We start from the raw sequence: 15445 nt of genomic DNA, 5'->3' as shown, positions 1-15445 counted from the left end.
GATACACTAAACAACAGTAATGTGGTGTTTTAACATCCAGGATGTTCAGGGGAAAATGAGAAAATAATTTTATGACCAAATTGTAACCAGAAATGTGCTTTTCTCTCTCCTCTCATTGGCTGCTGAGGCAGGTAAAGAGGGAAGTTTGCAGGTCCTGTTTTCGAGGGCTTGGTCACACTGGTGCAGCTCAGTTTGGGGAACAGAATAATGCCTCCTTTTCATGGCTGTGCAAACGGCTTTAGGCAGGGCTGAAGACGTGGTCTGTAAGAAGGGAGATGAAGTCCAGCAGCCTCGCTGTGCTAACTGTCATGTGACCCCTCAGACTGACGAGCTCACAGCTGCTAGCTGCAGCAGACGCCCGGGCTCTTCTCGCTGTCCTGCTGCCCGACCCCATCAGTTGTCAGCTGATGAGGTCATCGCTCAGCTGTTCGGAGTGTCCGTGCCACAGAGCCGCCCGTCACATGCGACACGGCCGGTTGGCGCTCGTGCCACAGGGGGACTCCTCCAAACCAGACAGCACAAGACCGTGACTGTGCGCTCAGAATATTTATACCAGGGGGAAAAACGGGACGTGACTCTCAGGGCAGCAGAAAACAGCCGGGGCTTTGTCTGCAGACGGAGCTGTCAGACGCTCGACTCACAAAAACAAAAAATCAGAAAACACGAGGAAACTGGCTTTTCCCCCCCCAAACAACTGTCAGGAGTGCAGACTAGTTTAAAATTGTGACACAGCATGATTTAAATAAAGTCTTTACCTTACAGCATAAAGCGCCTTGAAGCGACTGCTGCTGTGATTTGGTGCCATAGAAATGGAAGTGAACTGGAATCCATGCAGTGTTGTCATCACAGGCTGAACACTGAGGGGTAAATTTAGCCGTGCACGTACCAGGTCACTCCGTGTGTGTGTGTGTGTGTGTGTACGTGCACTCAGGTGTTTCCCCTCAGTTTTCTTTACCTGGTAGAAAAACGAAGGTAACTTCTGAAAATAAAGGCGTGGACACAAACTGACTGTAAGTCACGGATGAGTCTTTGTATCATGGAGCATAGACCAGTGTAAAAGTGTGACTGGTGTCAAGAACAGACTGTTATTGTTGTGGGTTCACCTCCCCTCCATGCATAACAGGACTCTTATTTAGGAAGGGAAGCGCCCGGCTCTAGCCTCACACGATTGGAGGAAGCAGCTGTCCAATGGTGCACCAGAGCAGCGCTGCGTGTAGTTTACACCAATAGTGGAGCTTTTTATGTCCCGTGTGGAGAGAGGATTGTGAAAGCGAGCACAGAGTGAGGAGAAGGCGTAGTTGCGATCCCAGCACAGAGCCGTGAATGTGAAGCCGAGAGGAGCAGAGGAGGAAACGTCCAGTTAAAGAGCTGCTGGTGTGCGGTGAGTGAAGTTTGAGCAACACATGCAGAGGTTTTAGCAGCAGGCTTATCCCTGTAGTTCCCTCCTCCTGTTGCTGAATGGAAAGGAGCTGGGCGGACTGGAAGGGAAGAGCAGGGCTGTTTATTTCCAGCCTGTGTTTGCTTTAGTCACTGAGAGTTCCAGGCATACCAAGAACAAGCCTCTGTATTTAGCCAACGCGGTGTGAATGCGGCGGCCTGGCTGTGACGGAGGGCATTTTCAGCTGGAAGTGTTGGAGTTTGGACTTTGATTTAAGCAGCTTTGATTGGCCCGTAGCTGCTCTTTTAACTGGGTGATAGCTCGTGGTCACTTCTGCCTGTAACAGCTAAAACGTGGACACTGGATGGATTTTGAACGAGGGAATATTGACGTCGCCTCTCAGAGCCCTTTGCCTTCTTTCTTATGTGAGCTTTGGAAGCGACGGTCTGTTTGTGTCACAGCTTTGAACCTTTGGTTTCGTCACACCTCGGTGAGCCGACTTTGACAGATTAATTTTGTTTTAAATCTCCTGCCGCTTTTGTGGAAAAGCCTGAGTGCTAATTATTTTGGCAGATAATGTTTTAGTTGGACCCAAACTATGTGAGACGCAGAGATGTGAGAAATTTGAGATGTTTGTACTCGCTCTGTCAAATGATGACGACCGTCTGTGGCCAGAGGTGCCGGCAGCGTGCTGCGAGCATTAGACTAACTCTGTGTAAACAAAGAAAATACCTGCACGTTAAGAGTCGGATCAGATGAAGCTGTTGGGATTTGTGGATTTGTCCTCTTTATTTTCCTCCTCCTGTTTTTACCATGTGGCTGAATAAAATGTGCATAGATCTATGTATATGTAAGAGTGGGATTATTGTGATTTTATGTCTCAAATTAACAGGATAAATGATTTTCCTGACTCTCACACTGTCACAGACTTGCTCAGTAGATCCTCTCAGTATGTACGAGTCTATAAATCGGTCTGTTTCCAGCATTAAAGCGACACTAATACATTTTTGTGGTCTCTCTTACAGAAAGAGGACAAAGATGCCCAAGCACAGAAGACGAGAAGGACTCTGAGGCCCCCTACTATGTTGAAACTCCTTATGGTTACCAGTTAGACCTGGACTTCCTCAAGTATGTTGACGACATCGAGAGGGGCAACACTATTAAGAAGCTGAGTATCCAGAGGAAGCCCAAAGTGGCCAAACCCTCGGCGGTGCCTCGGGGCAGCACTGGCGGGGTCGGCGCTCAGGCTGAATGGACCTCCACAGACTCGCTGTCCTCCTCCAACAGTGACGGCAAACAGTCCCCGGTCTTCTTCACCAACAGGGCCGCTGCCCCGCTGACCCCCACCCTCTCCAGGGCAGCCTGTGAGGTGCCTCTGCATCAGCCGTGTTCAAGCATTGCAGAGCAGAAACAGCTCCTCCCCCCGCCGTCGCCCAGGTTTGCCCCTCGGCACAACCCTCAAGTGGAGAAGACCCTCATGGAGACCCGCCGTCGGCTGGAGCAGGAGCGTGCGCTTCTGCAGCCGCTAAGCGAGCCTCCGATGCCCCGCCGGCGTCTCGCCAGCTTCGGTGGTATGGGCTCCAGCAGCTCGCTGTCCTCCTACTCTGGCTCCATAGGCACAAGCCAGATCTCTCCCAACACCTATCAGACTCTGCCCATCAACGGTCATCTCCCTAACGGAGAGTATAACCCCTATTACCCACCATCCAGGGGCAGCTCCATCCGCCACAGCCCCATGAGCTCTGGCGTGGCTACCCCGGTAACGAACGTCAGCCCGTTACACCTGCAGCAAATCCGGGAGCAGATGGTCGTGGCGCTCAAGAAGCTGAAAGAGCTGGAAGAGCAGGTGAAAACCATTCCCATCCTGCAGGTGAAGATTGCCGTTCTGCAGGAGGAGAAAAGACAGTTGGCTGCTCAATCAAAAGGTCAAGGTCTTGGCGGCTTCCGCAAACGTTCCTACAGTGTAGGCTGCGCTGACCAAATGGAAAACCCGGGCCCCATCCAAAAGGAAACGGAGCTGCACATCATCGAGCCAGAAGCCCAGGAGCAGAGCGCTCAGAGGCTGGAGGAGTTCAGACGCCTGGCTGCTGAGGTCCAAGCACTGGAGAAGACTTCCAAGGACAACGCAAATGAAAATCAGCCTCAAAACCTCACGCAGAACCAGGCCCACCAAAAGTCTGTTGGCATAGTTACTGATCAAAATATGAATAATCTTCCAGCCACCCAAAGAAAGCCAGAGAAGGAACGCTGTTTTCGGGACGCGGGGGTGTCTACAGAGCAGCTGGAAATCCGGAGCACTGCAGTTGGCGTCACCGAGGCCATGCTGGGCATGAGCAGCGAAGCTGAGAAAGAGATCGAGCTCCAGCAGCAGACCATCGACTCCCTGAAGGAGAAGATCTACCGCCTGGAGGTGCAGCTCAAAGAAACCACTCATCAGATGGAGATGGGCAAGCTGAAACTGGAGCTCCAAGCTGCCGGTGGGTCAAACAAGAAAAAAGCAGACAAAGGTTTGATGGTCAGGCCGGAGATGTACAGCGCTTGTGTGGAGGCGAAAGTCCAGACACGCAGCCAGGGAGTGGGCGAACATCTGGAATTCAGCCATGTTAGCACTGCTAAAAGTCCACAGACTCTGACTAGAGGAGTGTCCTGTCAGCCTTCTGTGCACAGCGTCGCCACAGGACCGGATATCCCCATGGACCGGTGGGTGGTGCACGAACAGATGGAGGTGTCTGACCAGTGTGTAGGACGGCACGTGGAGACGTGCCATCGGCAGGTAGGCGTAGAGCTCAGCGTTTGTGAGGTGGGAGTGAACACAGAGGAGCTGGTGGACAGCTTGACCCTCGGTGAACCCGCGATGGAAGCCAGCAAAGAGCAGAGATCCGTGGGCTGTGGAGACTGTTCGGTGGATGTGATCGTTAGTCCCATCAAGACGCTGGTGTCACAAGGAACTGAGACTGACCGTGTCAGTCAAGTGGACTCTGGAGTCACGGCGGCTCCTGAGTTCCTGACTCAGGAGACCAGCACTGAGGCAGAAGTTGCACACAAGTCCACGAACACGAAGCAGGCTGTCCTCTCAGACTCATTCACTCACATGGAGTCGGTTACATCAGATAAGCAAACCAACACGGTGGTCACAGAAACCCGGACCGTCGCTGCCGGAGAAGGACTCGTCAAAGACGTTCACTCAACGGCAAAGATGCGTTCGATCGCCGTTGGAACCACCTCGGACGTGGAGCTCTTGCCCGGCAAATTGAGCTCAACTAAAACCAAAGAATGCGGGGTGGGGCCAGTGAGCGTCCATGAGAATTTCCTGGTTGGTTTAAAAACCAGAAACATAGCATGTGGCCCCTCCCAGCCGGCTGAGTCTGTGGCGAGCATCGGCAGCCAGGAGACGGCAGAGGTGAAGCCTGCGCCGGCCGCTGTGCACGCTGATCCGGCCGCCCTGCAGGCGCACGGTGGCGTTAGCTTGGACCATTACATCGAGCGCGTGCAGAAGCTGCTGCAGGAGCAGCAAATGCTGCTGGCCGAGAACTATACCGAGCTAGCGGAGGCATTCGGCCAGCCCCAGTCCCAGTTTGGGGTCATCAACAGTCAGCTGGTCAGCACACTGTCATCCATCAACTCAGTCATGAAGTACGGGAGCGCCGAGGACATCCTGAAGCTGCAGGCGGAGTCAAAAGAAGGTGAGGGTACTGTTTATTTATTATATCAGACTAGAGTCTGACATGTAGACCGACTCGAGCTTTCCTCCCATTATGATAATGGCTCTTCTGTAGCTAACGATCGTGTCATTTGATCGTCCTCAGCTGATGGAGTTTGCTCCGCTGTCACAGAGATGATGTGATTTCCATTTCATCCTCTTCATGTTTGCTTCTCCATTTTGAAAGCGAGCATTTCCTCCAAACTTAAAGTTATTATTTCGTTTGTATGAAAGCAAAGTAACAAATTCATAAAATACTGAAATGCCTCCTTCACTCAAAACTACAGCACAGACCTCGTGCTTATCTTTATATTTTTACATGCTGTAGGCATTTCTGGGAGTATTTCAACTTGCTATGCAGCAATACAAACGTTATATCCCAAATTTTAATAATGTGTGTGCATTAAATCCATAATAACTACACATATTGCAAAAGAAGTGCAATTAACTACAAAAAAAGGATTTTATTTTTTTTTTTACACATGTTTCTACTTAAAGAAATTTCAAGTGTCTTCATAGTTTCATTTTTGAGATACACAATGTTTTTTTATTAACTGCAGGAAAAACGAAATAACTATTATTAAAAAAACAGCATCAAGAGAATCTACTTCCAACAGGTCAATTAAGCCTCCCAGAAACTGTACAGAAAGGCATAAACACCAGTAAACCTTTGAGAGGCGCTGCAAGGAAAAACTACGTTTCCCCAAAACATGACGTCACGTCCGGTTTTGACAGGTGATGGTGAACATGCGATGGTTTGCGCTGATGTAGGAAGTGCTGCAAACAGCTGATCAGATTGGCAAAGCGTGTTTCAGGATTATTATGTTTTTGTTGTTGCAGTGATTTTTATGTTTTGTTTTTTTTTTGTTGTTTTTTTTTTTTTTTGTTTTTTTTTTGCAAAGCCATTTGGAAAAAAATTGAATGCATGTTATGCAATTTCAACTCCTCCAGTTTCATATACAAAAAAAGTGCGCCAGCTTATGTGGTTGCAATTCTACCAGGATTTAAAAATGTTACGTTTAAGCTCCGATGGGCCTAAACGGGTTACAGACAGCTGTGACGGCACAAACCTGTCGACATTCAGCTGAGTGATGTGAAGTTTGCAGTAGCTACAGTTAAAGTTTTAACATGGGAGTCTATGGGGACTGCCTCAAGTGGTCATTAGAGGAACTGCAGGTTTTTCAGCCCTGGAGGAGTGCTGCTCGTCTCAGACACATTTGTATGCATGTCAGTGTTCTAATGAGCTGAATCAAGGTGTAGTTCAGGACTGAAGGGTGGGTGCTGGTTTGGAGTTTAGGGGGTGGGGTTGTCACACACGTGTAAAGAGAATCCTGATAGGATCAGACAGGCTGTGCTGATCTGTGACCCTGAAAAATGTGGCAGGGCCTTTGGACTTGAACCAACAATGAGCTCATTTCTTTCAGGAGGCAGTAATGTCGCACCATTCTTCCACTTGTTGTTTTTGCGGGCCGCCCTGCCTTCACTAACAGCTCCCTGCTGATGCTGATTCATGGCTCCTTCTCCCTTACATAACACACGTTGTTGCAGATGAGCACGCGGCGACTCTGTGCTCCTTTCTGGCCTCTTTTGCGATGTCATCACACGTTTCCTCTTTTGTTTTTATCCCGTTCTTGTGACTTTACTCCTGCCATCAACATTCAGCACACAGTTACATTAAAGTCACGGCTGATGCTGCTCCTTGGAGCACCAAGAGCCTTTTTCCTACTGAATGCTGCCGTCTTCAAATCAGAGGAGTGAAAAACTGTCTTGATTTAGAAAACTGGATCTCAAATCGCTCCTCGCCTCTGTGGCGCTCTGTCGTTTCAGACGGTAACAAAGTGAACGTTCAGAGCTCAAAATGTCTAAACCTGCCTGACCTTTTCTTTTGTTCCCCTTGTCAGAGAGCAGTCAGCAGCTCCAGCTGTCGTCTGTCGGGGCGAAGCACGTGGAGAAGTCACCTGACCTCACAGCAGCGGATACGCCTGCGAACACGCCGTCGCAGCAGCAGATCAGTGCGGCCGAGCAGAAGAGCCGCATGGACCTCCAGATGTCTACAGCGCTGCATGGTGCGACTGCAACAACACAGCTCATTGTTGTTATTATTCCAATATTAAATATTTTAAGAGTGCTGCAGTTTACAAGCTGCATATAAAAGATGGACCTGCCACTGCCGTCTGTAGTTGGAATCAACATCTTGAAGTTTCTGTTTGTTTTGTGGGTAGTTTTGAGCTAATGCTAACAAGTCTGGCTAGTCCAGAGACTCTGAGGCGTCCCACAGACGCCTGCTCGTTATTTCTAATGAACTTCCTGATAAAATACTACAGCTTCATCCTAATTGGACAGCCAAAAGTGCTCCAGGCCACGCCTCTGACAGTGTAAATGTACCCCTGTCCTGACTGTGGAGGTTGCAGGTTCTGAGATGGAGGTCTGGAGGCTGAAGGTGGTTTCGAGTATCATAGACTCCCAGATCTGTGTTGCTTCTGCTTTTAGCTCAATCAGTTTTATTTTGGTGCTGCAGCCACACCCACCTGACTGCTACGTCTTATGGTCAAGTGCTGAACCTTAACATGATTCAAAGGTTTTTCCTCCACAGCAGACGGGCTGATGTCTGATGCTCTGTGACCCAGGAACATGAATCAGATTGTCAGCTCGTGCTTTTTGGACTCTGTTGCTCAGTTTGAGAGTCAAACACATCTTATTTGCCTTCTTCGGCCCCCGAGTCCATTTATCAGGGTTATAAACACTGCGAGCTGAAGTCACTGTTTCAGCTTCAGTTCCTGTTCCTGTGCAGAAGCAGAGCGCCAGAACAGTAAGAGCGAGGCTCTGGAGCGTGACGCAGATGTTTTCCTAAGTTATCTGACCAGATGTTTAGGCAGTGGTCTGCTGGCTGTAGAGACGGCCCCTCAGCAGAACATTCAAACGCTTCTTTCACAACCCGGCTGCTGTAAGGTGTGCGTTACCTCACCTGAGCTGACTGTAGGAGGTCACCTCGCGCAGACGCCAGGTGACGTGTGAAACGCCACCACGAGCGCCGTCATCGGCCCGACGAGCGGCTCGCGCCACTCTCACTCCCAGCTGTCAAAACACGGGAAGCGTGCTGAACGATTCTGTTGCTAATGAGCAGCGCACGCGCCTGTGTGTACACATGCAGCTCCTACATGCTGATGCATGAACTCCCCGCGGCGTTAAGGAGGCCCCTCGGTGGAGGCAAGTCCTGGCAGATGTGCTGAGTGTTTCTGGCTCGCTCTGCTGGTATTTCGGTTTTCGAGGCCTCTACTTAAAATGACTGAGATACTTCGGGCTTTGAGTCGGCTTCCAGCGCCTCACGGACAGATGAGACGGACACTTAATGGCTGCTTTCGTCTCTGCCAAAGCTCTCGATCATGTCAGAACTTTTAGTGGAGCATTCAGGCGTTATCGGCTCTTTGTAACCAGCTCAATGGGCTATTTAGTTACATGGTGTGTTAATTATGCAGGAGGAGAGTTGGAGGGATGATTTTATGAGGAGGATCGTGATGAAACATGGGAAAGAGACGGAAACGACGAAGGAAAAACACTTTGCACTCCGAAAAGTCTCACCTTACACACTATAAATAACGGAAACATAAATGGTCTTATTTTAATGATGCATAAACTCCAGATAAGTGTGTCTGTCACAGTCCTGTAATACTGTCTCAGCCACACACGGCTGTAAACAAAAGGGAGCCTAAATAGTCCAGCTGTTTAACATGATTCCAACAGGGGGCGCTGCGCTCATGAACAGAGGTGAAATATAGAAGCTGGAGCTTAAAGATGTCAGAGATCTGATTTAATCTTATTGTTTATTAATTTAGTGACGAGGGTCTGTTTGAGATGAAGTCCTGACGAGGAACGTATCTTTGTTCATAAGTGACGTCTGAATATCTGCAGTGTTCAAAAATATGTGAACACACAATCATCACATGACGGCAGTTAAACGTGATTCTGTCGCTCAGGAAACAAAAGCATTCTGCAAATCAAAGTGACAACAGGAGGAAACGACGCAGGCGGTGCCGTCGCTCCGTCTATCGTCGTCACTCCGTCCTCGTTGCTGCTCTGTCGTCGTCGCTCTGTCGTCGTCCTCGCTCCGTCCTCATCGCTTCCTGAAGTTGAACTTTGTGTCACATTGTGATGATGAAGGGTTTCCTTTTTTATGTATCGATGAACTATTCATGTTTGGATATAACAGCGCGCCTACATGGTGCTTTTTATTAACGATAAACACACAGCCCTGTTTTAAAGCAGCCTGTTCGATTTATCAGATGAGTTTAAGTTGATTCTGGATTACGTGTCATGTTGTCGGCTCTGGTTTACGATGTTCTGCGTCTCCTGCAGGGCAGAGCACCCTGAAATCCATCATGAAGAAGAAAGACGGCCGAGCCGACTCCAACGGCACGAAGAAGAACCTGCAGTTCGTCGGGGTGAACGGAGGGTGAGAAATGTTTTTAATCAGAAGTTTGCAGCGTGAGAGTTTTTCAGTGTTTGTGTCCTGGCTGAGGTCAAAGGTGGCAGGGCTCACGTGTGCTCAGCTGCGTCGACGCCGAGCCTCACGAGCTCGTTAGTGTTGTTCGCAAATATGAAACCCGAGCTGCTGATCTGCACTCACATCTTTGTTTCTGCACCTCTGTCGCCCCCTCGTGGCGCAGATACGAGACTACGTCGAGTGACGACTCCAGCTCAGAGGACAGCAGCTCCTCTGGGTCAGACGAAGAGGACGAGGAGGAGGAGGAGGGGTACGGAGGAAAGGAGGAATACCAGAAAGTGGAGGGGCAGAGCACGAGGGAGGAGTTCCAGCCCGAGGGAGCAGAGGACGTGGACAAGAAGGATGACGAGGAAAGTTCAGAGAAGCAGGAGACGAGAGAGAGGCGAGTAAAGAAGATGAAATCATGATGATATTTTTCTGTCTGTAAATTTGATCAGTTGTGTTAGGATGAGGCTGAAGCTATTAGAAGAATGACGTCTGTTTGACCTCGACTCAAAGGTACGAGCTGAGCGAGAAGATGCTGGCTGCATGCGACGTTCTCAAGTCGCACCTCAGTGACTCCAAGGCTGTGACCAACAAAGACCTGGTGAGGAATCTGATCAGCTGTTTGTTAAACGATGTCATGAAACGTGGTTTGGAGCGCAGCGCTGACCAGTCACCACGGTGGATTCAGTGTGACACGCCCACTGTGCACCCAGAGCTGGGCCTTTGGCTAAATTTGCCTGTCAGCGTGCTGATGGTCACTTCCTGTCTGTGCAGAGAGGCTGTCTCAACACGGTGCAGCACGAGTGGTTCCGCGTGTCCAGCCAGAAGGCGGCGGTGGCGGCCATGGTGGAGGACTACCTGGGAGCTTTCACGGACTTCTCTCCCGCCGTGCTGCGCCACATCGTCAACATGGCCGACGGCAACGGCAACACGGCGCTGCACTACAGCGTTTCACACTCAAACTTCCAGGTGGTGAAGAAGCTGCTGGATGCAGGTGAGAGCTGCGTTCGTGCGAGGCGGCTTTGAAGCGATCGGCTCCCAGGAGAGGCGCTGCTGAGGGAGGGCTTCATCTCCCGCCTCCAGCTTCTTCTTCTCCATTTATACTGTTTGTTTGTGTTTGTTTTCTAAATGTAAAAACTGAAGACAGCAGACCGTCTGTCCATCCTGTAAGTCCTCGGCTCGTTCACTGGTGGAGCGCTGCGGGTAGGATGAAGTTCAACTTAAAAAAAACTTTATTTAACTTGATGTGGGCACAGAGCAGTGAGACGTTCATGTTGAGGGACGTGCAGTCTTTATTTGTTGTCTATAAAACGTCTCAGATGTCACGATGGTCAGATTTCACCTTTTTGTCCTCCTGGTTTCTCCTCGTGCTTCACCTCCTTTTTCCTCCGTCCTGACAGTCGAGGAGGATCCTCCCTCTCTGTCCCCGCAGCTCCTGCTGTTAACAGCAAAATAATTATCTGATAGTTTGACACAAAGGCAGCTGAGTGACCTCGTGATGCAGAGCCACAGATGCAGGCGGGACACGGCTTCACGCTGGAAGACGATGAAGGAAAACACTGAAAGTGAGGATACAAGGATACAAACGGCTTCGGTTGGTGCTGTCTCCACACAGCAGGAGGGGGCTCCTCCAGCTCCTCCGCCTTCCTCTCAGGCTCGAGGCTTGTTTGGACTCAGAGTTGTAATAAAGAGTGGTTAAACGTGGTGGCAGTAATATGACTTCCAGTCAGCAGGACTAGAAACGGTCTGTTTGCATTTCCATATCTTCCTGTGAGAAAATATATTTTAAAGCTCGGGCAGGAAATCTGCACGTGTGAGTTAAATGTCACCAAGAACACGTAGACGACACGGACGCTCACATTTGGGCTCCAAGACAGGAAAGTTTTCTCGTCCTCGCTGACGCTCCCACACAGCGAGCTCCGCGGAGGCTCAATAGACTGTGATGAGGTCGCTGCCACTCGCTGCTCTGAAGGCCTTTTGTCTCCTCGGCCTTTTGTGTCCTTGTGTCCGTGACGCCGTCTCCGCCCCCTCCTCCCATTGCAGCCTTTGTCTGTCCCAGTTCTAGCTGAGGCCTCCGCTCGCTTCGCTCCCATCCGGCCTCTGACGGGTTTCTTCCCCCTCCATGTTGGCGTGTTCAGCTTGTAGAGAGTGTGAGGAGGAGCAGACGGTACGACTCGAGTGTTTCCTTTTTGTTTATTCACGAGGAGAAGCGACTGACAGACGCGTCACATGCTGACACGTCTGTGACGTCGTTGACTGACGGTGACGAGTCAGTGTCCAGGCTGACCCCCCCCCAACCCACCACTGACAAAAATGTCTTTGTCCAACCTTCTGGAAGTTTTAAACTGTCTGTGTTGGTGTGTGTTTCAGACGTGTGTAATGTGAACCAGCAGAACAAGGCGGGATACACCCCCATCATGCTCGCCGCGCTCGCAGCCGTGGAGACGCCCAGGGACATGCGTATTGTGGAGGAGCTCTTTGGCAAGGGTGATGTCAACGCACGCGCCAGTCAGGTCAGTGAGAGGAGGTCAGAGGTCAAAAGGTCGCAGCAGTAATACGAAGGTCACGATGGCCTGACAAGAGCAGAGTCGCTCTAAAAAGCAAACGAAGCAAAAGCAGAAATGAAACGTGCACGATGGACGGAGCAGAAACGGGAACGTTACTGAAAAAATCAGAAATGCACAAATGAAGCTAAACATGAGTCGATGAACGACTGCCTGCAGAAGTTTAAACAGAGTTTAGTTTAAACCTCTGGAGCTGCTGAAGGGGGAAAATTGCACTTTAGTGACACCGTGTGGTGGAGAAGGGTAACGCCTGGACTTTTAAAAGTGAGACAAATTTAAGTTTGTGAAATACTGAACATTTGATCTGGAGTCGTGTTTGGGAACGATGCAGCGGGAACACGACCCGTTAGCGTGGACTGCTTCCAGACAAAGCTTCTTAGAGCTGCTGGAGAGATTTTGACCTGGTGCCACTCGGTGTGTTTGTGGCACAATGTGTGCTGATGAACACAAACCAACGTCGAACTGCCTCTGAGAGAGTTTTCAAACATGTTGAAATATAGAAAAGGATTGTTTGCATCCTGTGATCATGAATAAACAGTAACATCAATCATCTGGATGATTGTTCCTTCTTTACCTGAACCATGCATCGTTGCTTCACCCAGGCTCCGCCCACCGTACAGTTGTACTGGCTGTGCTGTGATACTGTGGATGTTTGTGTGGCTTCATTGAAAACGGCAGCTGTGTGATCAGAGCTCTCCATTTAATGAAACCGTTTTAGTTCAGAGTTGATATTTGCACGAACGCGTCGGCGTGGAGGCCGGAAGCGTCGGGTTTGCTCACCGTGCTTTTGTCCCCGCCGCAGGCCGGCCAGACAGGGCTGATGCTGGCGGTCAGTCACGGCAGGATGGACATGGTTCGAGCTCTGCTGGCTCACGGCGCCGACGTCAACATCCAGGACGACGAGGGCTCGACGGCGCTCATGTGCGCCAGCGAGCACGGCCACGTCGAGATCGTCAAGCTGCTGCTGGCCCGGCCGGGCTGTGACGCCACGCTCAGCGACAGTGTGAGTTGTGTAGAAGAACTTTGTTGCTGTAATGTTGGACCCACTGGTTTCTAAACATTAGAGAAGCACTGCAGGTGTGTAGATGCTGTTCTTTTGGTCATGCTGACTTATTTTGTTTGCTCCACCAGGATGAGAGCAGCGCTCTGTCCATAGCTCTGGAGGCGGGACACAAGGACATCGCAGTGCTGCTTTATGCTCACGTCAACTTCTCCAAAGCCCAGTCACCAGTGAGTCGTCCTTTTAATGTTGCACCAAATCATGGAAGCTTCGTCACACATTTCAGAACCTCCTTCCTAATAATCTGGTGTGTGTGTGTGTGTGTGTGTGTGTGTGTGTGTGTGTGTGTGTGTGTTTGTTTGTTTGTTTGTTTTAGGGAACGCCTCGACTCGGCAGAAAAACGTCCCCGAGTCCGACCCGGAGGGGCATGTTTGATTAAACCCAGCCTCTCCTCTGCCCACAAACCCTGCGCTGCTATTGGTTCTCATGCACGACGCCTTACCCATCGCTGGATTTACCCAACCAACCAATGAGATTTCTGGATTTTCTTTGATCTATGTGCACATTTGCCTCCACGACGAGCCCAAAGTGCCCTTTGAATATGAATGTAAGCAGCTGGTGCTTCACAGACTGGCTGAAACGTGTCCAAAGTCACAAACTCTGGAGTTCAGACCAACCTTTAAACTAAAATATGCCTTTTTTTTTTTTTTTTACTTGATGCTCAGTGTTGATCATAAAGAGCACCAAACCCTCGTCATTTGATTTTATTTTTAATTATGTTTGCGAGCGTCAGAGATGGAGCGCGATCCAGCCATCCTGTACATACCGCTGGCCTCGACATCCCGGTGTCACGTCGGTGTGAGCTAAACTGGAGAAGTTTTACTTTTATACAAATGATTTGTATCTATTTAAAAAGAAGAATCACAGTATTTTGAATATTTCCTTTTACTACTTAACAATCCACGAGGTTATATATTTATCAGAGTATAGTTTTTAATGCAGAGATGTATTACGTTGTACATACGGTGGTCGTTTGACTCCAGTTTCCTTCTGTGTAAAATAAGTTCTCTAGTTTTCATCAAGGTACTGACTTTCATGCTCACGTGAGATTTGAAGTGCCTTAAACTTTACCATGTAACAATAAACACCAATTAAAGAATCCAGACGTGTCGGGTTTGTTCTCACCGCTCGACGTTTCTGCAGAACGGTTTCATACCAGTTAATGAAGAAACTGACCTGTGAACAAAACCGTGGTTCATGAGCAGCAGGGAGGTCAGTGTTGGAGTAAAAGGCATAAAAACAAGTCCTCAGATCAACCTTTTTTTTTCTCTTTTACAAGAAAACTGGGGAAATACTGAGATTAATTGATTCATACGTCAGTGGGGGGTTTTTTTTTTTTGGTTTTTTTTTAATTTAAAAGATCCTCAGGTATCAGGACTAGAGAGGAAAAATCACACAGTCCAAAGAAAAACCCTGAAGACTTTCAGAAAGCTGCAGAAGTGTTGCTCAAGACCACTTTAAAAATTAAAGTCTGGCTCCTCCAAAACAAATCCACTGCTGCAAACAAAAGGAGCTCGTTCCAGGAGACCTGGACAGGACTATAACCCATCAGTGGGACCAGTAAGTGCTCCTTGGTGCAAAGAGGAACATGCTGAGCACTGCCAGAGCAAAATGACCTCCAGCAGGACGCTGGTGTGAACGTATCTGACTGAACCAACGGACTTCATGACTGGCTTGAGTGTCTGACCTCTTCTGGTGGGTGCTGTCACTGTCCAGCACCGAGAAGCTTTTCTGTCTGAGGAGTCCAGCGCTCCTTCATGCAGAGACAATGTCACAGTGGGATATTTGTGTAGTGCAGCCTTAAAGTTATAGTTTGGCGATCAGTCGATCCCTAATTTCCTTTGGGATTAATAAAGTATTCTGATTTCAGAAATGTCCTGAACTATTTTCATTGATTCCGGGGTGTCTGGAGGCTCTTTGTTCAAACATTTCTGGGTTGTTGCCCAAAAATGGCAACAACGGTTTCATTTGAACATATTTTATTATTTCATCTTAAAGAAAATCAGCATTACGTAAAAAGCATGTGCACAGGGGTCGATTCAAATCAGTACAAAAAATATCAGCTTTAATTTAGAAAAGCAGCTTTCAAGACACGCCGCCAACTCACTAAGGTTTATCCACCAGGATCAAAACGAGAACGAGCCAATCACAGAGCAGAAGAAACAAAGTGAGCACGTGCAAATTCTGCTTCAAAAAGTTCTTTTCACTTTAAGATTTTGGTCATTTTGTTTTACTGAGTTTAAACCGTTCTGCTGTT

General features: G+C 49.1%; 1 protein-coding gene across 3 annotated transcripts in view; it reads left to right on the top strand.

Moving 5' to 3' along the window:
• kank1a (KN motif and ankyrin repeat domains 1a) overlaps nucleotides 1-14291 on the top strand; it is a 49298-nt gene extending 35007 nt beyond the window's left edge. For all 3 annotated transcript variants that reach the window (XM_085476469.1, XM_085476471.1, XM_085476470.1), the window contains 10 exons: nucleotides 2404-5061; nucleotides 6980-7144; nucleotides 9432-9528; nucleotides 9743-9961; nucleotides 10078-10165; nucleotides 10339-10558; nucleotides 11935-12077; nucleotides 12931-13131; nucleotides 13260-13358; nucleotides 13505-14291. In XM_085476469.1, the coding sequence (XP_085332595.1) occupies nucleotides 2404-5061; nucleotides 6980-7144; nucleotides 9432-9528; nucleotides 9743-9961; nucleotides 10078-10165; nucleotides 10339-10558; nucleotides 11935-12077; nucleotides 12931-13131; nucleotides 13260-13358; nucleotides 13505-13567 (3953 nt within the window). In that variant the 3' untranslated portion in view covers nucleotides 13568-14291. The remainder of the gene's footprint in view (nucleotides 1-2403; nucleotides 5062-6979; nucleotides 7145-9431; nucleotides 9529-9742; nucleotides 9962-10077; nucleotides 10166-10338; nucleotides 10559-11934; nucleotides 12078-12930; nucleotides 13132-13259; nucleotides 13359-13504) is intronic.
• Nucleotides 14292-15445: the final 1154 nt, after the last annotated feature.

The sequence above is a fragment of the Copadichromis virginalis genome, linkage group LG12 (assembly GCF_057382275.1).
Source record: "Copadichromis virginalis isolate Kocher_CV1m ecotype Utaka linkage group LG12, C_Virginalis_male_GT1.1, whole genome shotgun sequence".
NCBI classification, from domain to species: Eukaryota; Metazoa; Chordata; class Actinopteri; order Cichliformes; family Cichlidae; genus Copadichromis; species Copadichromis virginalis.
Note: the sequence above shows the minus strand (reverse complement) of the source record. Positions and strands in the feature narration are given on the sequence as shown.